The sequence below is a fragment of the Kogia breviceps genome, chromosome 7 (genome assembly GCF_026419965.1).
Source record: "Kogia breviceps isolate mKogBre1 chromosome 7, mKogBre1 haplotype 1, whole genome shotgun sequence".
Classification (NCBI taxonomy): Eukaryota; Metazoa; Chordata; class Mammalia; order Artiodactyla; family Physeteridae; genus Kogia; species Kogia breviceps.
In genome coordinates, this window is record NC_081316.1 from 74,018,703 (window position 1) to 74,045,743 (window position 27,041).

General features: G+C 51.4%; 1 protein-coding gene across 17 annotated transcripts in view; it reads right to left on the reverse strand.

Annotated features, from left to right (window-relative positions):
* Positions 1 to 27,041, reverse strand: part of MICAL2 (microtubule associated monooxygenase, calponin and LIM domain containing 2) — a 441,027-nt gene that overhangs the window by 286,674 nt on the left and 127,312 nt on the right. For 4 of the 17 annotated variants that reach the window (XM_067038590.1, XM_067038593.1, XM_067038591.1 and 1 more), the window contains 8 exons: positions 22,526 to 22,588; positions 18,938 to 18,976; positions 17,745 to 17,852; positions 16,521 to 16,707; positions 15,103 to 15,191; positions 13,546 to 13,648; positions 10,890 to 10,947; positions 9,655 to 9,871 (listed from right to left, as the gene is read on the reverse strand). In XM_067038590.1, the coding sequence (XP_066894691.1) occupies positions 10,907 to 10,947; positions 13,546 to 13,648; positions 15,103 to 15,191; positions 16,521 to 16,707; positions 17,745 to 17,852; positions 18,938 to 18,976; positions 22,526 to 22,588 (630 nt within the window). In that variant the 3' untranslated portion in view covers positions 9,655 to 9,871; positions 10,890 to 10,906. Of the gene's footprint in view, positions 1 to 9,654; positions 9,872 to 10,889; positions 10,948 to 13,545; positions 13,649 to 15,102; positions 15,192 to 16,520; positions 16,708 to 17,744; positions 17,853 to 18,937; positions 18,977 to 22,525; positions 22,589 to 27,041 lie in introns of those variants that run through there. The other 13 variants (XM_067038596.1, XM_067038598.1, XM_067038597.1 and 10 more) reach the window with 5 other exon arrangements.

The window sequence follows — 27,041 nt, forward strand, 5'->3', positions numbered from 1 at the left end:
TCTCTGCTCTGACCACGTGACCACTGTGCTGTCCCTCCGCACGCAGCACGCCCCCCATCTCAGCCCCGGCTCAGAGGCTCTTGCCTCTTCCTTGGAGACGCTGCCCCCAGAGGGCAGGGCTCGCTCACCCGCCTCCTTCAAACCTTTGGCCAGCTGTCGCCTTCTCAAGGAGATGACCCTGACCATCCTCCTCAAACTGCAACCCACACCCTCAGCGCTTTCCTTTCCTCTTTATTTTTATTCATAGCACATCGCACCTTCTAATAAACTATACACTTTTCCCATTTATTTTGTTTGTTATTTCTCTCCCATGCCTAGAATAAAAGCAGTGATTTTCGCCTCTTTCATTTCTTGCTAGAATGGTGCCTGGTGAAGAGTAGATGCTCAATAATAAATACCTGTTAAATGAATCAATGAATCAATGAATGAATAAATGAGCAAGACAGGCAGCCCAAGTCCCAGATCCCTCTTGGCCACTAACTGGAGCCGCGACCCCCTCTCTGGTCACAGTGGGGTAGGAGTCCTTTCTCCTCTCTAAGGCTGACATTGCACTTGAACTTGGCTCCTCCTACACCGCTCCCCCCACCCCCAACGACCATTATCTCCTCTTCCCTGTGTCATTAATTCTTTGTCTACTGGATCTTCTCCATCAGTATTAACATATGCTGAAACCTCTCCGGTTTTCAGACCATTTCTAATCCCAGTTTCCCCCCGCCCCCCACTACCCAGCCAACTCTTCTTCCTCCTTCCCAGCCAATCTTCTGGGAAGAGATTGCTGTACTCACTTTCTTCACTTCCTCACCTCCCATCACTCACTCCTCAATCCCCTACAATCCTGCCTATGCCTCCACTACCCAAACTGCCCCCAACAAAGTCCCTAGTGCCCTCCTTGTCGTTGCTAAATCCAATTCACAAGGCTTTGGGGTCCTCCTGCAGCTCTTGCCCTCTGAGCCCTCCCTGCTCCCAGGGACGCTTACTCTCCCTGCCTAGCTGGCCGTTCCATCTCAGCCATCCCGACTTCTAGCCAACCCTTAAGTCCTGGGTTCTTCATGCTTCTACCTGGGTCCTCTCATTTTTTTCACCTCACACACTCTTTCTGGGAGATGTTATCTACTCCTTATTTATCATCTGCAAAGGTAACTCAAGAAATTTTGATTTTCATGTGCAATGCCTCACATTTTAAAATACTGTACAGGTCCAACAAAACACGTCTACAGCCAGATGCAGCCAGTGGTTTGCCCGTTTGCAAGCCCTGGTACAGTGCATGCTTTCTGTGAGGACATGTATGCACCCTTTTGCATTGGTGTGGCTGTGAACGGAGGAGGAGCATTTGAGGAGCAGGTATTATAATTGGATGCTTGACTGTGTAGTTATAATAATAGCAGCAGCTTACTTTTATTGAGTACTTTTATCAAGGATTGTTTAAGTGTTTAACATGTAACAAGTCTATCAAATTTCACACAAGCTTCTAAGAAAAGTAGTATTATCCCCATTTTGCTGCTGAGAAAACAGGTGAACAGAGAGGTTAACACACCAGCGCTGGGTCGGACATTTCGTCAAAGGATGGGGACCAGTCTGTATGTCTGTGAACACAACAAAGCCACAAATGCACAGCAATGCACGTGGCCATTATTCTGGGAGTTTGGACTGGAATACGTCCCCAGTTCTTCACTTCCTCCCCATAACAGAGTTGTGGTTTGTCCTATGGCCTTGCAGTCCTTCCCACTGGAGTAGATGGGGTGAGCGTCCCTGCTCAGTTGACATGAGGCTTGACCGTGAGACCTGCTTTGACCAGTGGAAATCAGAGGGTGTGACATGAGCAGCGGCTTTCAATGGCCTTGCTGTTTGGCTAGTCCATTCACACTCCTGCTCGTTGGCCATGAGAAGAGCTCGTCTCAGATAGCTACTGCCCCTTCAGCAGCCTAGGTCCCCGACTGTGGGCCCATGAAACAGATCTGGAACCAACCTATGGTCTAGCCGATCCCACGGGAGCCCAGGTCACCGTTACACCTGCAGCCTGAAGCACAGCCACTCAGCCAACTCATAGACCCATGAGCAAGAAAAATGATGTTACAAGCTACTAAGATTTGGGAGGCTTGTTACACAGAATTGCTGTAGCAGAGACCTGGCTCTATACCTGGTTTATATCTGAGTATAGGTGTATGTGCCTGTGAGCTCTGGGCACAGATACTTATAGGGTCAACAGAAGCTACTGTGCCCTCCTCTGAGCCAGGCTTGTGCTGGGGATTTGGAGATAAATCAGCCATGGGTCTCCTTCTGCCCCACAGGGGAAAGAAGGTCTGTTCACAAATATCTGCATTAGCAGGTAGACCACAAAGGGTGAGGCCAAGACGACGTGGGAGGGGAGGGAGGTCTGACTTCCATGCAATAAAGGCTTTGGGTAGAAGGCACCGTTTTAAGGGGGCTTGAGGATGAGTGGGATTTGAGCAGGGAAGGGAGAAGTGCCAGACCCCTGGGAGCAAGAGCAAAGTGGAAGCACTGCCAACTGCATGGGAACAGAAAATAAGTCCATGCGACTGGAGGGCAAAAGGGTACAGAAAGGGGAAAACCAGTGGGAAACTGGTCAAACCAGTGGGAAATGATTGCTTTGACATCAAACCAGGAAGGGCCTTGACTGGCAAAATGGAGGGTGGGTTTTGCTCTGGGGGCAACCAGTGAAGGACTAGAAGCTGGGAATTGGCATGATCAGATTTGCCTCTCAGAAAGACGGCTCTGGTTGCAGAGTGGAAGGCGGACGGGAAGGCCCACAAGGAGGAGAGAGGGAGACCCGTGAGGACGCAGCTGTGATAACTGCAAGAGACCTATCAGCTGAGCACACGCAGTGGAGAAGAGGGGAGAGGGAGTGGAGAGCAGCCTGGCCAGATGGGCAGCTGCAGGCAGTGGAGGTGAGCTGTGCAGCTCCACTGAATTCTCCTTAAGAGCACAGATAGGGCTTCCCTGGTGGCTCAGTAGTTAAGAATCCGTCTGCAGGGGACACGGGTTCGAGCCCTGGTCCGGGAAGATCCCACATGCCGCGGAGCAATTAAGCCCGTGTGCCACAACTACTGAGCCTGCGCTCTAGAGCCCGCGAGCCACAACTACCAAGCCCATGTGCCACAATTACTGAAGCCCGCGCGCCTAGAGCCCGTGCTCCACACGAGAAGGCACTGCAGTGAGAAGCCTGCGCACAGCAACAAAGAGCAGCCCTCGCTCGCTGCAACTAGAGAAAGCCCAAGCAGCAACGAAGACCCAATGCAGCCAAAAATAACATAAAATAAATTAAAAAAAAAAAAGAACACAGGTAACTTCAGGCAAAGTCTAGGACAAAGAGAAGCTGGGCCTGGGGCAGGCACAGGTGAGCACGCCCAGGGCCCTTACCTGCAGCTGGTCACAGACCCACGGCCCCTGTTACTTCAGGGACCAGCCCAAACCTGCAAGGAACACCCCAGGTCTGCTTTCCTCCTTCCCCCTCTCTCCTAGAGAGTTCTGGCTTTGCCAGCAGGGCTGAGGGATGGACCAGAGTAAGGGCTCAGCTGGCTCCCTAGGCTTCTGGAGGGGTGGGGATGTGGCTGCATGATGACCCCTCAGTACAGCAGGGTCAGCGCCAGCGCCTCTGACAGTGGAGCCTGGATATCAGTGGAGCGGCGAGGGGCACCTGGAGGTGCAGACTTTGTGGAAAAGAAGCTGGTGCTTCCTCCGGTCACCACCTCGCCCAGGCAAAAAGCCCCCAAGGAGGACATGTTCCTCCCCTCCTTCTGCCCCTGCAAGGCCCAGGGCACGGGCTACTGCTGGGTCTCAGGTCCACTGCTGCCCCCCAGGAGGAAATTTCTCCACTCAAACTCCTACCTCCAGACACTGCCTTCCCCTGAGGATCCCTGGCCACAGGCACAGACCCGTAGTGGTAGTTTTAGTGGTACTAGTACTAGTAATGGAAGTAATCTAAAGGCAATAACACAAGCAGCCCCAACTCGTCATCCGGGGCCCACTTGTCTCTTTAGCAGTTTGCACTCATCTTCTCTAACATCCCCCCCCCATCCTGAAAGGACAGTATGATCGTCTTCATTGTGTGAGTGGGAGGACGTGGAGTCAGAGAGTAACTCGGCCAGCCAGGGCCACCCCGGGAGTGAGCTGGATCGGCCAGCCCTGGACACAGAGCAGTGTGTCTGGGCAGCCGCAGGTCAGAGGCCTGGGTGTGCGGTGTGCTCACCTGTGCCTCCTCTCCCAGGCCCGGCTGCTCTTTGTCCTAGACTTTGCCTGAAGTCATCTGTGCTCATAGGGAGAATTCAGTGGGGCTGGGGGCTGCCCGGGGAGGAGGTGCATGGCAGCGGGGGTGAGAACGATCCAGCCCCTCCCAGGGCAGCTGTCCTGGCCTCCTGAAGGGAAGGAGGTCTGCTTAGAGCTGAGCATCTCAGTCTCCTCCTGTTGTTCTGGCCAGATGCCTGCTCCCTGGTGAAAGATGAGACTCCACAGGCAGAGCCAGGCAGTGTCCGGGGAAACGTCTGTCCTCGCACACCACCCCCAGCAGCCAGGTCCCAAGGCTCTTTCACGGCCAGGCCACTGCTGCAGCGTCAGCTTGAGGACCCTTGCCCCATTTCTGCTGGTGAACTTGTTCCTGTTTTCTCCCCAAGTCTGGAGACCCTTCCACTCTCCCCCCGAACCCAGGGAGACAACAAAACAACATGTTCTCCGATATACAGTTATTAAGCCCATTTTACAGATTAGGAAACCAAAGCTCAGAGGTGTTATCTCACTTGTCCGAGGTCACACAGCTCCTAACTGCCACAGCCACTTTTGCCTCTGGGCTTGGAAAAGTTCCCTCCGCTGTCTTGCACACAGTTCTCTTGGAAGAAAAAAGTTTAACAAGAGCAATGGAACTAAGTTTATCAGTCAGGAAAACAGAACCCAAGCCAGGAAGTTCAACAGAGTAAAGTTAATATAGGAAACTAATAACGATGGTATTGGATGAGCTGAAAAGCCAAATGGGGAACGTGAGGCAACCCAGAGATAAGTAATGGCAGGAAGCCACTGGCTAGGGGGACACCGGAAGGAGCTGATGCTATGAGTCCAGAGGCCAGGGCCATGCAGTAGGAGGCGGGTACCACAAAAAAGACACAGCACTGCCCAGGATGCAGAGGGACATGAGGAATACCCTGGCTTCTCCCTCGATTCCACCCTCCACTCTCCCACTCGCGTGTCCTAATGGTCAAACTTAGTAGGAAACCAGTTCGCAAGGGAGCCTGGGAAATGTCTTCTGCAAGGGTTACACCTCTCTAATACAGAGCAGAGCAGGGGAAGGGCAGGGAGTGTATCTGAGAGCAAACAGGCAGATGTCTAGGATACTAGGCATAGTGCAGTCTCCTTGCCCTCTTTCAAGGTGGACTGTGATAAGTGAGGGGACACTGACAAGCCCTCAGCAGGATGGAGGAGGGACCTGGGAAGGGGTCTGTGTCAGGTGTTCCCTCCACCTAATTGCGCTAGGAGGGACATGTGTCTATCCAGTACCAAGGTCCTTCACAGTGCACGTCCCTTTAAAAGATAAAAGCACACGTGCCTAAAGACAGCACAGTTGCCATCCCGGGGCTTCCGAGAGTGTACTACTGGGAATGCCAGTTTCTAGGGGGTCTTCAGGCGATGAGTAAATTGATAGGTAGCCCTGGGCTTCAGGCCCGCCTGCCATACTGGGGCATGGCTGTCCTGCCCGGCTGCACTTACCAGGTGTCCCCCCTGTATGCCTTTGGCTTTCACGCTACGTGAGCTGGGGAGCTGCTGGAGTTTGGAGCAGAGGAGAGATCAGACTTAAGTTCTAACAAGATTCCTCTAGCTGTTGTGTTGAAAATAGGTTGAATGGAGTAAGGAGAGCTCTCTAGGAGAGCTTAGAGGAGGTCACCGTAATAACACAGGAAGACATGACAGTGGTTGGGGCCAGGCGGTGGCATGGAGGTGCTGAGATGTGGACAGACTATGGCTGTACTTAGAATTCACAGACGGACTGGACATGGGGCCAAGAAAAGAAGAGCCAAGAATGACTTCAGCCAAGGCTCGGAGCTGAGCGACAAGAAACATGGAACTGCCGTGTCCAGAGACTGCAAAGGCCAAGGGCAGTGTCTGTCTCAGGGGAAGATCAGGAGTTGGGGGTGGACGTCTAAGTTGGAGACTCTCAGTAGACAGCTAAGTGGAGATGGTGAGCAGGCAGCCCGAGCCAGAGCTAGAGGAGGCTCCCTGTGCTGAGTCTCAGGCACTCACTATAGCAAAACTGAAGTGCTGCTAGCAGGTGGCAGGAGAGAAGGGGCTCAAGCTGAGGCCAGCGTGTCTAAAGGGAGATAACCAGTCACCCTAAAGAGAGCTGGGGGACCAGAAAACTAGAAAACAATAGATGTTGCCACTCCGTGTGAATCGAGACCCGTTTAGTCCCCAACCAGAAGATGTCCCGTCAGACTCTGAGCCCCAGCTGACCTAGAATGCCTCCCTCAGGGCACTCGCTGCTGCACGAAACCAGGAAAGTGCTCCCTAGAACTCAGCAAGAGCTCTTGCTTGGCACACTCAGCTCACTGACTCTGCCTCCCCCAAACCCTCTGCCAGAGGCATGGTTAGCCCCGTTCACAGAAGGGACTCGCGCAGTGCCTCTGAGTCAATATGAAGTCCTGGGGCCAAAGCCGGTCTTCGGCCAAGTCCAAGGCCTTCCCCTGTGCCAAGGGTTTCCTGAGAGCAGCACCTGATTCCTGGCCTGGGCTCCTCAACAGTTGAAGATGCTGCTCTAGGTCACCTCTAGCATCAGTGAACTTTAATGTCAGTGCCAACTCAAGGTTGCCACCAGGAGGTGAAGAGCTAATGAGGGACCGCACAGAAAGTCTTTGGTCCCGTGGAAACAGTGGCCTTGGGGCAGTGAAAGTGGCAGTCGCTTCTTTTACTTATTTAAGGGATGAAAGAAAAAGCTCCGAAAGTGAATGAGTTCTCAGAAATAGAGGAGAACGGCTCACCCCCACCCTCTTTGCTTGACCCCCTTACTCTACTCAATATTCAGGTCGCAGGGATTTTCTTTCTTTGGCTGGATTATTTCTTTAGGATCAGCTCCTGGGGTGTGATTACTGGGTCAAGAGGTCAGAATCCCTTTTATGGGTCATAATACTTGTCGCCATATTGCTTTCCAGAAAAGATGGTCCCCATTTAACTTTACACTTAATACTAGTGATTAAGTTCGCATTTTTTCTTACGATCTACTTCACTATTCCTTTACTTATTCAGTGGGTGCAACATAATTAATTTACATTCCTTTGAAAGCCAAGTTAGAACATTTTTGGAAATGCTTGTTGTTTAAGTGTTTTCTTTTAAAATTTGCTTGAGTGTGAACTGTCCACGCATAACCTTTGCCCATTTATTATGGGGTCTTTAATCAACAAATATCACGTGCAAGGCACCTGAGACCATTGCTTTGCAGGAACTTTCTAAATGTCACGGCAAGGGGGCTTCCCTGGTGGCGCAGTGGTTGGGAGTCCGCCTGCGGATGCAGGGGACACGGGTTCGTGCCCCGGTCCGGGAGGATCCCACGTGCCGCGGAGCGGCCGGGCCCGTGAGCCATGGCTGCTGGGCCTGCGCGTCCGGAGCCTGTGCTCCGCAAAGGGAGAGGCCACAACAGTGAGAGGCCCGCATACCACCAAAAAATAAAAATAAAATAAAAAAATAAATAAAATAAAATAAAATAATTAAAAAAAAATAAAATAAATGTCACGGCAATGAACATCTTTGTCATCACATAGAAATCAGATTTTTCCCCAGTCTGACTGCCCGTTGAATATTTTCATTTTTATTTGTTAACTTTTTAAAATGTTTGTAAGTCAGATTAGTGCCATGTTTTTCCTCTGTAATTTTTTTCCATCAGAGGTTTTAAAGTTTAGAAAGTTACTACTCCATTATTTCACCAGTACTTAATTCTACTTAATACCTAATTCTACTATTTACATTTTTTATTTTAATTCTTCCATCCAGTGTTTTTGGATAAAGAATATTCTACCAAACACTTACGTAGAATGTAATATGCAAAACAAAAACTTCCCCCAAACAAACAAAAAACTCACTTCAAAGAGGTATGGGAAAGCCCACTTGAGCGAAGTTAATTAGGCTTCTTTACTGGAGGACTCCTCAGACTTCAATATGCTAATGAATCTTGTGGATCGCCAAGATTTGGGAGGACTGGCATGATTAGTATAGAACGCTTCTCAGACTCTGTGACCATGGAACCCTTTTTTCACAAAGCACCTCTTGAAGCAAGTGTTCCGTTGTCACACTTTGGAAAATGTTGCTTTAACCCAACGTCAGATCAAAAATCAAAACCAAACTATGAGCTCCATGAGAATGAGGGTTTTTGTCTGTTTCATTCCCTGCTATATTCCCAACATACAGTAGATGCTCAGTACCTATTAGTTGAGTAAACAAACGTGTGCATGAACAAGTAAACAGATAAGTGCACGCACAACTAAACAAAACAAATCAAGTCTAGTACAACACTGAGATACATGCAGTCCAAGATGCAGGGAGGGGCAGGAATTTTGTGTGGTTCACTGCTGCATCTCTAGGACCTAGAATATGCCTAGGGCATGGTAGGTATTCAACAAACACCCGAATAGATGAATGAATAAAGGAATGAGTCACTTGTCTAGCCCAGCTCCCGACTTCAGTCCCTAACACCCTTCCTTTTAGGGACGGGAAAGAGTATCTCTCCTGGGTAAGAGTACAGACACTTGGTCATGACCACAGGCAGCTCTGGAGGCAGTTCCAGGCACCAGCAACTGGGCTCAGAGGCCCAGGGCCTCAGAAGTGCCCCTTTAGAGATACAAGGGCCCTCATGAAGTTCACAGATGAGTTTTCACGCCAGCATCAGAAGCCCAGCCACATCCAGCATGGCAAAGGGACGTATCCCACCCTAGGGAGGTTGAGGACCAGATTTCTTTGACACTGTCCAGACTAGCTGAGTGAAACTTCAAATCCTTTCCTTAAAGACAAGTGGATTGGGCCAGAGCCTGCCATGGTGCCCTCCTCAGACTGGCCCTGTGGGCAGAGCCTTGCAGCCTAAGACTGACTGACCTGAGTCTTTGGGGGCAAGGCGGGTCTCTTAGCATCACAAATGGCTCTGCATCTGGATGAGCACACCTGCCATGTTCACTGCCATCCTGAAACCAATGTCCAGTCCTTCCTCCTTACCTTTCACCCATCACTCAGCTAGACCAGCACAAAACTTTCAAGACCAACCTCTATCACATGGGAACCTAAGTTACAGCAAGGTTCCCAAGTAAAGCTCTCCTGCGGGTCCATGGTTTGTATGTGTGTGGGAAATGGGTGCAAGCAGCTGTTAATACAGCCTGTTCCTGACAGCTGAGGTGACTCCGACCTTCAGCCAGCTATGCCCAGCACCTACAGCAGAAGAGCACCATGAGTTTTCAAGGAAGAGCCCCCCAAAGCCTGGCCCCGGAGCATGGGTGATATTTTCCAAATACTGCCCCTGGGTAATATTTCCTCTCAGAGTACCCAGCACAGCCTCAGAGAGTCCCATGTTACCACAAGTGAAGGCCCCCCAGTTTAGGGAAGGCTGACCCCTTCAACCAACCCCTGTGTTTGAGGTTTGAGCAGCTTCCATGGCAAAGAAGAGAGGAAACAATGAGCTTTATAAAGAACCATATTTATTTTCATTTACAGCATCAAATACCATAAATAAAGCTAAACATTGTCCGCCGTGTGCAAAATACAGGGTTCCATGTGGCACTGTAATGACTACCAAAGGTCACAAACATGCGTGGTGATGAGGTGGGGAGGCTAGCTAAGGAGGAGGCTGGAGGGAGGAGGGCACTCTTTGGTTGACATTCTAAAAAGGGGGGAGACTCTGCAAGAGAAGATAAGACAAGAACAGTGACTTGGTCCTGGCTAGGATCTGCACCAACGAGGGAGCCATGCAGCATGCAGGGCTGTGCAGACAGGCGAGGGTCAGCATGGCTCTGGGCCGCATGCAGGACGCACACCACCTGCAGCCCGAGACTGCGAGGCCTGGCCTTCAGCAGCCCCACTGTACTTGGTGTGGTGTTTCTCTTTAAAAGCACTCTGAGTGCCCTGCCGCTCCAGCTAGAGTCGTGGGGGCATTGAAATGCGCTGCTCCGCACCTGGGGCCCGAACAGAGTCATCTCTCAAAGGCATCCCTGGTCTGTGACAATGACTGCTCTAGGTGAAGCTTCTGTATCATCCAGGGCTTTATGAGCCCAGAGCGATCAGAAGAGCCACAGCAAAGCTCTTGGAGGTAAAGTACAGGCTGCAGTGGAGAAAGGATTTGCTAGGAAAATTGTGATTGTGTGTTCAAAATACAGAGTCTGCGTCAAGCTTGTGATGAAGCCTGGGAGTATTTTTTTTTTTTTTAATCCTTCCAAAAAGAGTCACCTATGGTTTTCATTGATAACCTTTATATTAGAACCAACTGAAGAAGATGCTGGTATGCGTGTGCTTTTTCAGAGGCTGAGAGATGAAAGAGTTCTTTTCAAAGGTGAAGCGCCCTCTCTATGGTACTGTCTCACATTCAGGGCTAACCCTCCCAGGAAGGTGAGGGGCTTTGTAAGTGCAACCAGAAAAGCATGCACACAGGCCGCAGGGCGCAGAGGGGAGGTGGGGCAGGCACTTGGGGTGGACCGGGCAGCTGGCTCAGAGGGATGGAATCAGAAACGGCTTTCGAGCTGACCACCACCCCATGCTGTTCACCAACCATGCCACTGAATGAGCCCATTAGTTTGCAAGACACTCGCAGTTAGCACAACCAAGGCCACGGCGGGGGCATGGGGTACGGCGGGGGCATGGGGTACGGAAAGCGGGTCAGGGGTTAGTACCACTCTCTGAAACTTGGCAAGAAAACCAGTCACCTCAGAGCAGAATTGTGTCAGCCAAGAAGTGGGTGTAGCACCGGAAGGCTGAAATGAACTGACGGCCACAGTGTAAGGTTGGAAAGAGAGAGACAGAAAAGAGAATTTAGTTGTGGGGCACAAGGCAACACAAGAAAGCACGGGAATTGAAAACGAGGCAACCATTAAAAAAAGAGAAACTTCACCAAACAAGTTACGGCTTGCTTAGGACAGATGAACCTTTCTGGCAGTAAGCAGCAACTTATCTGCAAGAGTGAATCCGTGCAATTGGTCGACGCTCCTCTGTCCTCCACAGGCCCTCCACATCCTCTCTGCCCCGATTTTACTCTCGAGCCCCACGTTCATTCTTGAATATGTTGTGGAGGCTCAGAGACATCCACCCCCAGGATCCACCTTTGTGTTTTGGTGCTGCCCCACCAGGAAGGTTCAAAGTCTCAGAACATACAAACATCTCAGGCTTCTGACAGGCACGCCCTGTCTCGCCAGAGTAATTCAAACCAGTCTCCTTACGGCCAAAAGTGACATTCTCAGAGATCCTAACTCTGGCTTCACGGAGCATCCCACAAAGCATCTCACCCTGCCCTGAGTTGACGGGAATAACAATGACACAGCTGTGCATGTGTTTATGTCGTGACTTTCAGAATCAAACATAAAATGAATCAAGGGCTCCTCCCACCATGCGGAACATTAAAATACCAGCAGAAATTTGGAAAAACACAATGTAAGTCATAGGACGAGAACAGTTCCAACAAGGATAGAGGCACCAGTTCCCACGACCTTGGCTGCAGCCATGCCCTTGATTTGCCCAAGGACTTAGGGAAGTGTTTATAGAAATGCCTCCCCACTTCTTCCCACCCTAGAGAACTTGGCATCTCAAAGGCCTCAAGAGCTCTGGCTCCTAACCTACTGGGCTCCATCCTTATTTAACCTAAAGGATCTTTCTAGTATAACACGCAGAGAGCCGTCTCTGGCCCAGCCACTCTAGATACACTGAACACTGCAGAAGGCCTTTCTCTATCAGCCATCTCCACTGTTCACCCAGACTCAGCAGCCGTGCATGTCTAGGCAAGTGGAGTCGGGAGAGCTGAGGCCTCTTCCAGATGCCCAGAGAGAAGAATGCAGGTGGGCCCAAGGCCTGTTTTGCCCTTAATAGGGTGTATTTCTTTTGCATGAGTCAGTAATAGCGTCCACTCCCAGCCTCCCCTGACAGTCAAGACACAGGGGAGCTTCCCCCTGGAGGTCAGACGCATTCCTTTGCTAGGACGGCGTGAAAAGAAATGGTTTCAGAGTGTTTGACCAAATATGCATGGCAGCCGAGCGGCTAAGAAGCCAGGACATCTGTAAGCCATGCTCACGGGGCAGGCCACACTTCCCAGAAAAAATACCCGGAGGTGCTAACAAATGCCCTCGGTCTCAAAAGACATTATGTGAAAGGGCAGTTTCTTCCCTCAGCCTCATGGTTGTGGACCCTGAGTGGCCTTGGCTCAGACTGCAGCCTGGGCTGGGGACCTTATAAGGAGGGATTAAAATGCCACCAGCTGACATCACTCCTCTTCAACACTGGATCGGTTTGATGGAGCTCCATGTGGTCAGGGGCCAATGGGCTTTCACTGCCGTGCTCATTAGTGGGAAGGGAAATGTATATTTGTAGCAATCTGCTTGAAACCCTGTGGTTCTATGCCATTTGGCTGTGATTTGGTATTGAGCGAGGAACCTTTACGCTACTATTTTACATCAAAACAAGTGAGCAAAACAGTCCTCCATCCTCTGGGAGGACATATAACAGGCGACTGCACACTGCCATGTGCTTCTGTAGGTTTAATTCTCTTCTGTCCTTTCTATTTTTTTCTTCTAAAGTATTATGCTTTCATGTTGCAAACAACTGTCCATTGTTGAAAAGTGGTATCCAGGCACATAAATCAAAAGGCACTGGTTTTGGTTTACATAGAAGCCCAAATCATTCATGTTGCAGGCAGCAGCTATTACAACTGACCACAACATGGAAAGGGTTTGTAATACCAGTTATAAACGTCAAACCTGTGTCTAGAAAAACTGACACTCATAGAAAAAGATGCTTTCTCTTGGCTTATTAAAAGTTAAAAATTGAAATGTAAACCTAGAAATATGGCTCGCTTTGGTATAAAAGTACAAAGGTTTAAAAAAATATCCTTCATGTCGTGCTGGCCTGGGCGCCGGGAGCAGATGTTCACCGCGACCAGGCCAGGTGCAGGCGGCCGATGGGAAACTCTTTGGCTTCGGAATAACTGGTTAAAGGGCGCGGGGCTCCCTGGCCAGCACCTGAGCTGGCTGCACATGCTGCCATCTACATGGGAAATGTTACGGCACTCTGGGGCTAGGCTTCAGTGCAGCTTGGCCGAGAAGCATCTGAGCAGCCAGTCGCGGATGCCCTCGAGGGACTCCTCGGTCTCCCGGTACATGGAAGCCAGGACCTCGGAGAACACCCAGAGCAGGGGCAGCCCGAGGCTCAGGAGCTCGTACGTGTAGCAGTAGTTGTAAGCATTGTCCCTGATATGCAGACTGGCGGCACGCAGGAGTCCCTGAATCCAGTTAAGCAGCCTCCGGGGAAGGTGAAGCAGGCCCCACGGCAGCCTGAGGGGCCAGCTTAGCACCTTCCTAAAGAAGGAACTGGGGATACCTGGGGGGCTGCCTTCCGGTGTGCCGATGGCGGCTGCCGCGCAAGAACTTTCCGCAGGAGGGTCTCGCCTAGAGGCTTCTTGCTCTTTCCACATCCCCTCCTCCTGAGAAAGACATCAAGGTGAGGGCATTTAGTCCATGACGCTTAGAGACGCCTCCTCCCATGGAGCAGAGGAAGGGAGCCAGTAAATAGAGAACGTGGCAGAACCTGCAATTTGCAACCAGCCCCCCCTCCCCCAAATCTCAGCCCCCATGCGCTGCTGAAGGACAGGCTGATCATGGGCGTGACTTTCCTGGGGGGGGGCAGCAAACTGATCACAGGGGTCAGTTTTGTTTGGAGCCTTCAAAACATACGCGCCCTTTGACTCAGCAATCCCATTTCTCATGACTGATCCTAAGTAAACTATCTGAAATATGGAGAAAGATGTGGGTACAAAGACATTCACCGTAAAAATATTTATAAGGTAAAAATAGTAAACAACATAAATGTCCAACAATATAGGATGCAAATAAATTATCAACCATCTTCTACAGGCATCAAAAATTCGGCTCCAAAAGCATTTTTAATGTCACGGGAAACTGTTCTTAATATAGTGTTAGTGAAAAAAGACGACTATGAAAGTGTAGACATAGGATTCCCACTGGGTGAGAACATGCAGCTGACCCTTGAACAATGCAGGTTTGAACTGCATGGGTCCACTTAAATGCAGATTTTTTTCAATAGTAAATACTACAGTTCCTCCCAAATCCATGGTTGGTTGAATCTATGGACGTGGAGGAACCGCCAATATGGAGGGCTGACTATCAGTTATATGTGGATTTTCGACCCTGTGGAGAGCCAGAGCCCCTGACCTCCACATTGTTCAAGGGTCAACTGTATTCATATAGGAAAAAGTCTGCAAGGAAATGTTCCAAAATGTTAATTATGATTTTCTCAGGATAGAGTGAGGATGGGTGATTTCACTTTCCTTCTTTACACACTTTTGCTTATTATATTTACCCGTTTTTCTATATTGAGCCTATATTACTTGTATAATCAGAAAAAAGCTGAAGTTGTGGGTCTTGCTGGAGGTGGGTGATTAATCAAGCCATAGAGAAGGTACGAGGGGGCCCTATCATAAGCCATCCACAAATTCAGCGGGCCGGTCACTTTGCTGACATCCAAGAGCCTGGGGAAAGGACTTGGAAACCACAGAGGGTTGGCTCTATACCAGGCATCCCTGCTAACAGTGTCCCTGTGGTCATGGGGGCCCCAGGCACTGGGGGCTACATGGCTTTTGCATGGCGAAGCATACAGCCCCATCCTTGGCTCATGGGAAAGCTCTTCTGGGCTTCTCATGAGAAACAGCAGGCACTCCTCTGGGATAGGTCATAGCCCAGAGGCCAGCTGAACAGACTGAGGCAGACGGACCCTCCATGCCAGGGAGTAGAGCCCTCTTCACCTGAGTTTCAATCCCTCCAAAGCCAGAAACATTGGCTTAACTTGCAGGAACCCTTGAAAACCTTCTCCTATCAGGGGCCTTCCCTGTTTCACCACCACTTTCAAGACAAAACGTACTTCTCTTTGTTGCTTCAACTCTGCCCGTCTCTTCCGTTGCTGACTGTTGGTTTTACAGTGAATGAAATGAGGCTTGCAGAAAAACTTGCCTGTAAAGAGAGACAGACAGACAGACAGACAGACACACACACACACACACACACACACACACACACACACACACACACACAGAGGTTTTTCTCCTGTAAACCAGAACCACACAGCAGGACATGAGCCAAGTGCCTGCCACCATCTAGGTCAGAAAACGGCGCTACTGAAAACAAGGCCAGGAAGGCGCAAACTTGGGAAATGGTTTCCATCACCTGCCTTAAGGAAATGGCACAGACGGGGCAGGCTGCAGCAACAGGCGGAGCTCCCGGCATGGGGCTGAAACCCTCAGATAACCCCCCAGGCCAAGTCCCTTCCCAAGGCAAGTTGCCAGGCCGCAAAATGCACCGCCCAGAATAGCAGCTCTGTTTCTAGTTCCTCTTGCTTCTGGGACCCCTGGGGGTGGGAAAGGAACAGAACAGGCTGTGGCAGTGTTGGAGAGGAAAACCCAGTGAGGCACACTCTGGGCCCCTGGCCACTGCCCGGGACTACTGGGTGCCTTCCAGAAAAGCCTTCTCTGCTCACTGTTACAATAGTGATGGGAATAATGATAACAGAAAAATCCCGTGTAGGACTCAATATACCAGACACTATCCTAAATCCTTCCCCAGAATGAACCCAGCAACCCTCATAATGACCTTATGAGCTAAGTAGTATCATCCTCATTTTATAAATAGGGAAACTGAGGGACCAAGAGGTTAGGTAACAGGCCCAAGGTTATATGGCTAGAAGTGGCATAGTCTGGATTTGAACCCAGGCAGTTAGTTTGAGGGTATGGAATCACAAGCACTGTTATTACATGACCGTGCAAACATCAAGTGCTGGAAATTAGAAAATAATCACTCATTCCAATGAGTGCAATTCTTTCATTGATGACTCCGGTAGGCCACTTATCAGAGGGCATGTTACGGTTACTGTCATTTTTACAACGCATGCTTTATACATAATAACACGAACAAGCCATCATTTACTGAACCCCTATTACATGTCAGGTGTGGTGTCGAGCATGTGACATAGGTTATCAGGTTTGATTTTCTCAGCCACACAGGGGGCAACTGAAAGTGGTGAGACTGAGTAAGAAAACATCCATAAGGCGCTCGTCGCCTGCTAGGTGCCCCCCACACTGATGCACCCCTGGTGCTGACAGCTCCCCTTCCCTCAGGACACCTGCTCACCACGAGCGGCCTCTCTCTTTATCAGGGGATCCCTGCTCCCTGAAGAGCTTTCCTGACGACACCAAAACTCCCTGGGAAGTGCTGGGTGTCCCAGAGCCTCCAAAGGGACTGAAGCCCAGGCCAGAGACGAGTGCTGCCCCGGCCCCTGGGGGTTACCTTCGTCACTGTCGAAGGCATAGGCGGCCAGGCGCAAGGTGGTGGCACAGACGCTGCAGCGGAAACACTCCCGGTGAAAGAAGTGGCCCTCCGCACTCAGCCGCTCCATCACGTACACGCGCTTCTTGCAGAAATAACAGGTGTCGCTGCCACCCAGGTTCAGGGGGAACGCCTTCCGTATGGACTCCTGGGGGACACAGGGCATCGGGAGAGAAGAGCAGTGTGTTAGGGCGTACGCCGCATCTTCAAATGTGAGGCTGGCCTTGTAGAGACGCCGGCCTGCATCGTGGGGCCTCACGGGCTCCATGTTGCTTTTGTCACTGCAGGCGCTGCAGGCACTTCAGCAAAGAATGAAGGTGGGAAGATATGCAGACCCCAGCCCTGCAGGGGCAGCTGTCAACTGTACTCCCAGGCAGGCTGGCCATTCCGGTTTCAGGGTGAGAGTGGCATCTCCTGGTCTGATGGAGCGGGCATCCCTCACAAACATGCTGCCCAGAGATGCTGTCTCCAGGAATCTGACCCGGGGGTTAAGTACTGCCTGTGTCTAGAGTGAGGTCACTGAAAGAATGTTTTACACATCCTTGTCCCCCTGCAGTGACATAGGTCAGGCAGGGAAAGCTCATGGTAATAAAACTGTTCAAGAGAACTGCAGAGAAGGGGCAGCCCTTTTCTGTGTGTTGAGGTTGGCTGCCAGTCAACTTCCTAAATGCAAGAGGGGAGAGGAGAGGGCAAGGGCCAGGGCAGAAGGGGCACACCTGGGTGATTCCAGGGGAATGTACCAGAAGGAAACCAAAAGAGCTGTCAACTCAAATTGCTGGTGATGACAATGAGCAGAGCCACTGGAGAAGGGGAGAATTCAGAGGAAAAGGGGTGTTTTCTCCATTACTCAATTCTCAATCCAATCCAGGTTGGATGCTAAACATTGGCAGTAAGTGTTGTCTACCTCTGCAGACGGCCCCTCCTGGCCTTTGCCCTGAGCTCTCCAGAGCCCCAGCCAGCAGGGAAGATGCTCTGCTTCATGAAATGACCCACCAGGGGGCTGAGTGAGGTCTGTCTACAAGGAAGAACAGCCTCCCGCTAACCCCTGCTCTGATCCAGCCCGGTCTCAGCCCCTCTCATCCCATGAGAAGAGGGGCCAGGCAATCCTCTCTGCGTCCCGTGCACCCTCCCTGGGAGGCCAGAGCCAGTGTCTGCGGGTGAAGGCTGTGGGGTGTACATCCTTACCAGGTCTGGAGAGATGGCCTGAGTCTTAGGTCTGTGATCATTCATGTACAGATTGACCAGAACTTCAGCTGCAGCCCCTATTCCGCTGGACACTTTCCCTACTGTCAGCTACCCAAGAGCAGAGATAGAGTAGACAGAGACAAAGGTAGAGACCAGTTAGCACCGAGAAGGAAGACACGAACAAGCTGGAGGTGGGAGAGGGCTCCACACCCACATGCAAACGGCGCCCAACGTCCCGGGAGAGGCCTAACCAGCCCAGAGTGGGCAGTGGGCCCTCTGCCGATGGAGAAAAGAGAGAAGTGGAGGCCTGCAGGGTACATGGTCTTCAGGAGTTTGAGGTGCTTGGTTCACAGGTAGGGGGAATAAATACCAGAGGAAGGGATCTGTCCAAGCCCACTTAGAAATAAATGCAAGAAGAGCCAGGACTCTGCTAAGGTCTCCTGAGCCCAAGCCCGGGAGGCCTTCACACTAAGAAAACAAGCCAGCTGCATTGCGGCCGCCCTCCCCAAGACCTCTCCTCTCTGGAGGGCTGGGAGCTACTATTTAGTGAGGACTGCCCCCGACCCCCCACTCCCAGACCTGGAGGGTTAGGACCCTATACTCCACCACTAAACAGTTCTGAGATGGAGCACAAAGTCCTCAACTTCTGAGCTCAGTGTCCTCCTTTAGTGAAATGGGGATAAACGGTGCCTGCCTCACGGAGCTGTGGCAGGAACTGAGTGAGAGAGCATGTGTGTGAGTGCCTGGCACTTGGCAGGGCTGGACCAAGATGAACTTGACTCCTCCCTCCCTTCTCCCTCTGAATTCGGCAGCCTCATCCTGCCTTGCAGCTCCCGTGTCCCCTAGGGAGCTATGGCTACGCCTAACCTGACTCCTGTCAGGAATGGGGGTGAATGTTGGTCCCTACTGGGCAGGTACAGGGAGCAGGGTGGGGGAGCTCCAGGCGGCAGTGCCCAGGGCCCCGGAGATGGTGCTGGCAAGTCAGCTCCACGCTGGCTCCGGGATCACAGCCTGACAGGTTGTGGGTGTCTGTGCTCCACAAGGGCATGATGGTCCACGCCTACCCATGAATGCATAGAACCCCACCGGCATGTCATGGAGCTGGGGAAGGGGTGGGAGCTGACAGCCCAAGCAGACAGCACAATCACACATATACCCCTGAGCAAACCCCGACTTGCTCCCTCTTTCCATACCAGCTCTGAAAGGCCAGCCTGGGAATACTGCAGTCTCCCCTGCAGGGAGACAAAAATGCACAATATGAGATTATATCTATACACACTGTTCCTGATCCCAAGACCCTGGAGGGAGGGAGGCTCCAGATGCTCCCCCAGCCTCTGAATCCAGCTTCTGGGAGGTGTGGCCACGGAGAGCAACAGTTTAGGCTGAAGGCCCTTGGACACAGGTTGATAGCCATCTTGCTGGCGAGTAACAGTGACTCGTGCAGGGGCGAAGGAAGGCCCTCAATCTAAACCCAAGACTGCTCCTGGAAGGCCACGTCGAATCTGCTGTGTGAGCCTCAAGTATCAGGCAGGAAGTTCAGGGGACAGCAAAGCAAATGGCAGCCGGCGCCCACAGCCCCCGACTCCTGGGAGCAGGGCCCACCCTCAGAACCTGAGGCTAACTCATCGGGTGCCCACAAAAGCACAGGCACTAAAAGAGGATGAAGACGGAAGGGATGTCAAGCAGGCTGGGGTGAAAGACAGGACCCAGGAGATGCCTGCCCCCTTTCTCATTGAGCAAGTCCCAACACCAGCAGCTCCTCTGGATCAGTCGCACCAGACCGCATGTAGGGCTCTGGGGGACTATGGAAAATGTGGCCGGGGGCCTGCTGGGGTGTCTGATACCAGGACTCAGACAGACAGGACCTCCTCAGACCTGACAAAGCTCACTCTTTCTCAGTGGCAGCAACTGCCAGGCCAGTTACAGCACACCCCTCCCTCCCCGCCACCCAACCCGCAACACTGGCCCCACCTGGGAGAGATTAGGATTCTGCTTCCAAGCATACATTCTGCCATTTTTAGGATTTCACAAATGCCAAGAAACTTGGCTCCTGCTTCTAAGAGAGGTTCAGGTGCACTGGCTCAGGACAATATGCCATTATTTGCCTGATGTTCCATCCCCTGCTGGGACCCCCGACACAGGCCCCTCGGATAGGAGCTGTAGAATACCAAGTCCTTCCTGGGTTTACAGCAAAATAAAGAGGGGAGGTCAGATTTACCTCCCTGCCCACACTCCCCTTGTGTGGCTGTCTCCCCTGACCCAGTGTGTGAACTGGCTCCGAGGTGCTCTCCCAGGAAGGCACCATGCGATGTCACATACCCACGCGCAAGTACTGCCTCCCCTGAGCGAGCAGAGATTAAGACTGGACTTTCTGGGGCTTTAAATACAAGTCCCTAATGAGACCTTAGTAACCACTTAGCTAATAAGCACTTTGTACCGCTGAGCTTCTGTGCAACCCTGACTTTGGGAGCAGTTACAGAAGAAACAAGCACAGGGCCCTGAGGTTGCTGGGGGCGCAGTCTCGGGCAGGCTCGGTTGTTCTATCAGCACAGGTTCTGGCCAGGGGATCCAAGCCTGGCCCTTCCTCTCATTATGGGCCCTTATTCACATAAGGCTCCTTTCTCCCAGTTGCATCCACATCGCCACCTGTGACAGAGGCTTTCTTAGGAATCATGAAATGAAGGCGCCCTTACGGAAAGTGGCACTGGAGCTCCCATATGCCTCCCCAACCGAATGGAAACCATGCCCAGGACCATCACCAAGACCAAGAGGTAGACCAGGGCTTGTGAATGGTCACAAGGAGACCAGGTGATGAACAGCTTGTCTCAAGACTGGTGTGAAGGCGGACGTTGCCCTGGGGTCTTAGGTTGTCTCCTCTTTCCTGACAGCAGGATGTCTCATTGGCTCCAACACAGTGAGGACATGACCAGATGGATTGCTAACTCAAACTATCGGTGGTGAATGACCAGGTTTTGCTTTTTCTTTTTAAATCTCGAATCCACTGTGGCCTCATACTTCTGGATTCAATGAAAATGAATGACTAGAAATACGATCACCCGCTTGGATGTGTGGCAATGTCAAATTGCTCTACAAGTGTCTAATGCTTACACTCACTTGCTGTGCTCCTTGGGTCACAAACCAATTCCTGCCCGTGGACCACACCTCGGCATCCTGAGGAAGAAAGGAAACTCCGCTCGTGGAGAAACCTCCAGAAAACTCATCCTGGTTTGACCTCAGAGTAAGAGCCAGAGGTTCTCAACAAGGAGATGATTGCACTGAAAGGCAAAAGCACATATGCTCCTGGGGTGCTGGTCAGGAGGAGAGCTTACAATTTGGCTGGGAATCACTTGTCCAAATGCAAAGTTGGGCAATCTGATGATCTGGCCAGAAATATACTGGTTGCAGTCACTAGTGTTTTGAGAATTGGTAGTTTTGGAGGGCCATGGGACTGCTTTTGCAACCCTTTATGTATCTTCAATATTTATGTAATTTTTGAAGAACTGGGGTATTTTTCACTACCTCTTTCCCCTTTGAATTCTATTTATTTTCAGCTAGTTAATTAGAACAAGCTGGAACGCTTGGAGACTTCAGGTGGGCCATCATCTAACATTACATTAGATTAACCTCACATACTTCATTTCCCTTCTGTGAGCCTCAGCTTCCTCATCTGTAAAATGGGGAGACCACTGCCATCCTCAGAGGGCTGTGAAAGAGTCATCGAAGAATCTGGGCTGCACCTCACATGGTGCTGGGCTCCCAAGAATCACCTGGCAGATAGATGGTTAATGAGCCCAAAGCACCGCAATCGGTGCAGCTTCAAATTTCCATTTTCTGGAACTTCTTTTCTCCTCTCCTCTCCTCGGTGGCCTTCACTCGGGGGGACTTGCAGTTGCTTGGGGTCCCTCCTCTGTGTGAGTAAGGATAGCGTGGCCCACACAGATGAAGGCACTGGCTTCTCTCCCCCGAGTCAACTGAGATTCACACGTGGTGACATTAGCTGTTGTTGCGAGCACCATCGCCAAGCATGGTCCCCATCTGGATGTTGGAGCCTTTCTCACCCTGCTCCACGCTGGGAGATGGGTCATCTCCCCTCCGTCTGCAGAGTCATGTCATGACTGTGTCTTTCTCATGGCTACGCTCCCAGCGCAGGGCAGATGCTCCCCTGAATGAAGGAGGAAGCAGGCTCTTGGGCCTGCTTGTGTCCAAACAATGGTGACATCCCCCCTTGGGCCTGGAACTCAACCAGGAATACCAGGTGTCTGGCCTGTGCTTCCTCACAGAATTGGGCCTCCTGTGGTCACCTGGCCTGCTGTGGGGATAAGGAAGCCCACACAGGTCAGGCAGGGCTGGGAGCAGAGCTTCCAGGGGAAGCTCTCAGCCCCTCAGCCTCGGGGCTGAGGGCTCGAGGGAAGGGGAAGTTTCGACACGTAGGGCCAGAGGAAGTCGTCTCCTGGGCCCACTTGAGCAAATATATTCCTCACTGAGGAGTCCCTGGATGAGAAACATCAGAGGACAGGCTGGTGGGCCTGAGTCCTCAGCCATATATGCTCAGCGCAAGGATTGAAACTGCCTTATTTGAGGGGCTCTGGAAATGATACCCTCAGGGCTGAGATGCAGGCAAGTCTTTGGGGCTATGACCTCCCAGTGGATGGCCATCTCTGCACCTACATCCCCTGGTGCCAGGCGCTGAGCTGTGTTGAACCCTCACAGCCTTGCGAGGTGGGTCTGATAATCCCCCTTGGAGGCCGGGGCAGCTGAGGTTCAGAGAGGCTCTAACTCACCTGAGGCCACAGCGCTTTTAAGTGGCTGGGATGGAAATGGAAGCCTGAAGGTGACTTCTTTGCCTTTAGAAAGAGAGGAATCAACATGCCTTTTAGGTAAGTGAGCTGTCTTCTAGAATTCTCCTCCACTGGGGAGAAGGCACATTTGCTGGATACTTGAGGCATTTGATATATGCTAGGTGTTTGCATTATTCCAGTCATCCTCAGGAGTAGCTGCTGCCACCTCCATTTTATAGGTTAGGATACTGAGGTGCTGAGAGGTCCACTAGCTCATCCAAGGACGCACAGCGAGTAATCAAGTAATTGGTGCTCTGAACCAAAGCGTGACTCCAAGCCTATACCCTTCTCACTATCGCACCCTGTTTCCCTGACACACCAGCGTTCTGCCAATTAAAATCCCCCAGGCTGGGATGCACACAGGTTACCTCCAAAGCGCTGCCTAGCTCGATCCCCAGAACAGAGAGAACAATGAGTTTGGAGCAGCCTCGAGATCTACCCTTGTATCAGATGAAACACTGGCAGTTTGCCCAGCCAAGACTCACCCAGCTTCTCTCTAATAGGCAAATCTCTAGAGTAAACCCTGCAAATGCAGCTTTGAAACAAACACCCCCAGGGGTAGAGAGAGAGCTCCTTTTGCAATGCACATTGCTCTTCTGACCCAGGAAGACTTAACCACAGCACCCAGCCCCGTGAGGTCCTCCCTCTGGCTCAGCTGTGCAAACACTCGGCTGCCATCTTGATCTTGCAAGAGCTCACCAGCCTTGGTAAATGGCTACCAGCCATGCTAAAGGCTGAACTGGCAGTGGTCTCCTGCCTTGAAGAAAGAAGTTAGCTAAGGGTTGATGGGAGCTGACAGAGCTACCGGAGGGCTGGTTTGATGGGATGATCAGACTGAGCATGATCCCATAGCCCACAGTCTTTTTTTTTGTGTGTGTGTGATATGCGGGCCTCTCACTGTTGTGGCCTCTCCCGTTGCGGAGCACAGGCTCCGGACGCGCAGGCTCAGCGGCCATGGCTCACGGGCCCAGCCGCCCCGCGGCATGTGGGATCTTCCCGGACCGGGGCACGAACCCGTGTCCCCTGCATCGGCAGGCGGACTCTCAACCACTGCGCCACCAGGGAAGCCCCCACAGTCTTAAAAGATGAGATTCCGGTAAGAATTTGGGCCCTAAACGAGAGGGCCTCAAGATTCCCTGTGACTATTCAGGCCAAAACCCCAGCTGCAGCACTCTGAAATGTAAGGCGACATGCTAATCTGAGAGGGCAGGCAAGTGTAGTCTGAATGAAGGTAGAGCCCTGGCTACATCTCCTGGAATTGGTAACCCAAGTTTGCATCCCTGTGAGTAGCACGTGATCGTCATGACAAGCTTGACTAAGTCTGTTCCTCTGAGGAGGTGGTTATCCTTGGATCCTCAGAATTAAGGTGTAGGGCTCCAGGGCAAGAAGAGAAACACGCTGCCTGCCAGGAGGTTGCTAAGAACTAAGCATCAGTTTCCAAGTGCATTCTCCTTCCTCTGGCTCCCCTGAATGGAAGCAGACTTGAGTCACTGGGCAATCAGAGCAGCCCATAATCTGCTGGGAGGAAGCATTAAGGCCCCAGGCTCTCTCCAGGGGAGAGGCTCTCAGAGCTCCACCAGGACTGAATGAAATTGTTTGTCACCTACTTTAAGGGGCAGTTAATTCTCTCCTCAGAGGAGGCCATCACTCTCTCAGATTCTGCATGTGCCAAGCCCAGTGTGGAATCAATGCTGGGTTGGGGTCCGGGAGAGGGAGGAAAGTTGCAGGTGGGGCAGGGAAGCAGTACAGCTGGCAATATCCTTTCCAAAACTGCTTGAAGCTGGAAATTCACCACTCTGTGCTTAACTGCCTACAATGGCTTCATGGTGAGATCTGGAGGGGGTCTGGGGGTGTCAGGTCCAAGCTGGGTCCTTTTTACAAACGGAGAAACAAAGGCACAGACAGAGTTAGTGTCCTAGGGTGGGCTTTTCTGAGAGCTACCCAAACATTCCCAGCCACACAGTGAAAAGCTCATCAGCCTGTAATTAGTAAGTCAGAAGCTATTAAGATAGCCCAATTACACCATTATCTGATGGCCAAGGCTGGCTTGGGAGATGGGATTAAAAAACAAAAAACCAAAAAAGCCAGGGAGCAATTGTTCTACCCCAACCTGGGAGAAACAAGGAACAAAGCTGTAGAGGTGGGGACCAGAGGACCTGGGATTGGCCATCCCGAAGCCCACCCACCCCATTTGCAGCCCTCCTTGAGCCTGGGCTTGGGGCTCTACACACATAACCTCTGAGCTGGTCCCTCTGACGAGGCCTCCATTCATACTTGGCTTCTGTGGCACAGAGGAGAGAACATTGGCTGGAGTCAGGAGCCCTGGGAACTAGTCTCCTCCCTGGACCTTTGTTTTCTTCTCTGAGGCTCTGCTCCTGCTCAATTCTCTTTCCCAGGAAGAGCCCTCCTGCTACCCCACTGGAAATTGCTACCCTTCCACAGCACGCCAGGTCCCTGCTACCTGCTCTAATTTTTCCAGGGGAAAAATTGCCTTCTGATACGTCATGTAATTTCCCTATATATTAGATTATTGCTGATTATTTACCTCCCTCTATTAGAATGCAAGCCTCACCAGGGAAGGAAGGTAACTACTGATCATTGATGTGTATCCCAAGAGTGAAGTGCCTGACACCAGCTGTCATTCAATAAATATTTGTTGGTTGAATGAATGCTCACGCAATGGCTTAATGAGTGACATTGGTTTAAAGCTGCTTGAAGAGCCCAGTGGAGAAGCAGCCAAGGGCTGCAGTGGAGTGTGATGGTGATGTGACAGGATAGTCTCACGATGAGAAGTGTCTCTGCCAGGCCCCGGCAGCCCCACGTGTACCTGGGCAGGCTGCCTCTTGCCATCACCCAGAGAACTAATACCTATTGGAAACCAAGTCAGGGGACTTGGGACATGTGGTGGCTTCTCTTGTCCCACCTCTGCTCTCAACTCTAGAGGGCAGTGACCAAGTCAGGACTTCCTAAGGACAAAAGAAAAGCAGAGGTGAGAGAAGGCATGCCCGGGGCTAGCCGGAAAGGGGCTGGGCCAGAGGGAAGCAAGGTGTGGGCCCGGCTGCCCAGCCAGGAGCACCAGCCACTGCCTGCCTGTGCCCTTGTCCCTCCCATCATCCTGTCAAGAGTGCCAGTGACCTTTTTCCACAGCAGGAAGTACCCCCCAGGGAAGGCTCTTCTCCCAAGCTGGACACAAAGGCTGCTCTGAAGCCCTGGTGATGGTGATGACAAATATGCCAGTCTTCACCCACAGAGCTCACTAGCACCTGAGCCAAGAATCACTCTCTTGTTGATGAGAAAATGGAGGTCCAGACAAGTCTCCTGAGGTCGATGTTTAAGGTCAAACGGCTAAGCAAAGCTGACCTGGAACAAGATGCCAGGCCTGTCAGCCATGGCTGTGTTCAGTAGAGCTGAAGATGGGAAGTGTTTGTGTTTCCCGCATCACCTCCTGCTGCCCTTCCAGGGATGCTTCTCATCCACACTGGGGACCTTGGAGCAGGTGGGGCTCCTAATATTCCTTGCTCCTTCTTGGAGACCCTGCCTGCCCTCCTCTCCCCACAGCAGTGGAGGTCAGTGGGGGTGGGACTCCTAATTTCTCCCTAATGCACCAGCAGGTGGCTGGTTTGTGCTTCGGTCTAACAGGGTGGAAATGAACGAGCAGTAACTCTGACAGAGGCACACTCAGCACCGCACATGGAGACAGGCCCAGGTGGGAACAGACGGAACGGAGGTGTTCAGGGGAACACAGTCTTCCAGAAAGAGGCTCCAACCTACTCCCATGAGCAATAGCTAACCAAGAGGGTTTCACGTCCATTTTTAGGCTCATCCATTCCAGGGACTAAGCTTCTCCAGAGACTGCCCGCCTCCCACGCCAGCCTGGCAGTCTTCTTGGCATATTAGGTAACAGCAAGACAAGTAAAAAACATGAAAAGTGCTCCAGAACCCAAACTTAATCATTGCTCACGGATGCATTTCATTATCTACTCAACCAACGTTAGCTCCCCACCAATTCTCCACCCTCTACACTGCTACCTGCGTTATCCTTCTAGAACTCAGAGCAGATCCGTCTGTGCCTCTTTACAAGAGGGCAGAATGAATTCCTTTAACGCAAAAAGAGCAGGCTGACTCTCACCCTCATTCTCTGTACTCCCATAAATACCTTTATCTGAAAATCAAGTTGCACCAGAAATGTCTTTTGATTCATGCAAGTCCTATCTGCCTTCCTTACCACATGCCAGACCCTTTCTAAAATGCCCTTCCCCTACACTTCTTTCTAGCAAAATCCCTCCATGTAATCTTTAACACTTGGCTCCCATATTACCTCTGCTGTGAAGCCTTCCCAGGCTTCTCCCATCTGGGTTCCTAGAATCTTACCTCTTAAACCTCTCATAGAATTAATGAATAGTACTGTCTGAGGTTCACCACGTGAGACCACCATTTTGTTAGGCCAAAACCAGTCAAA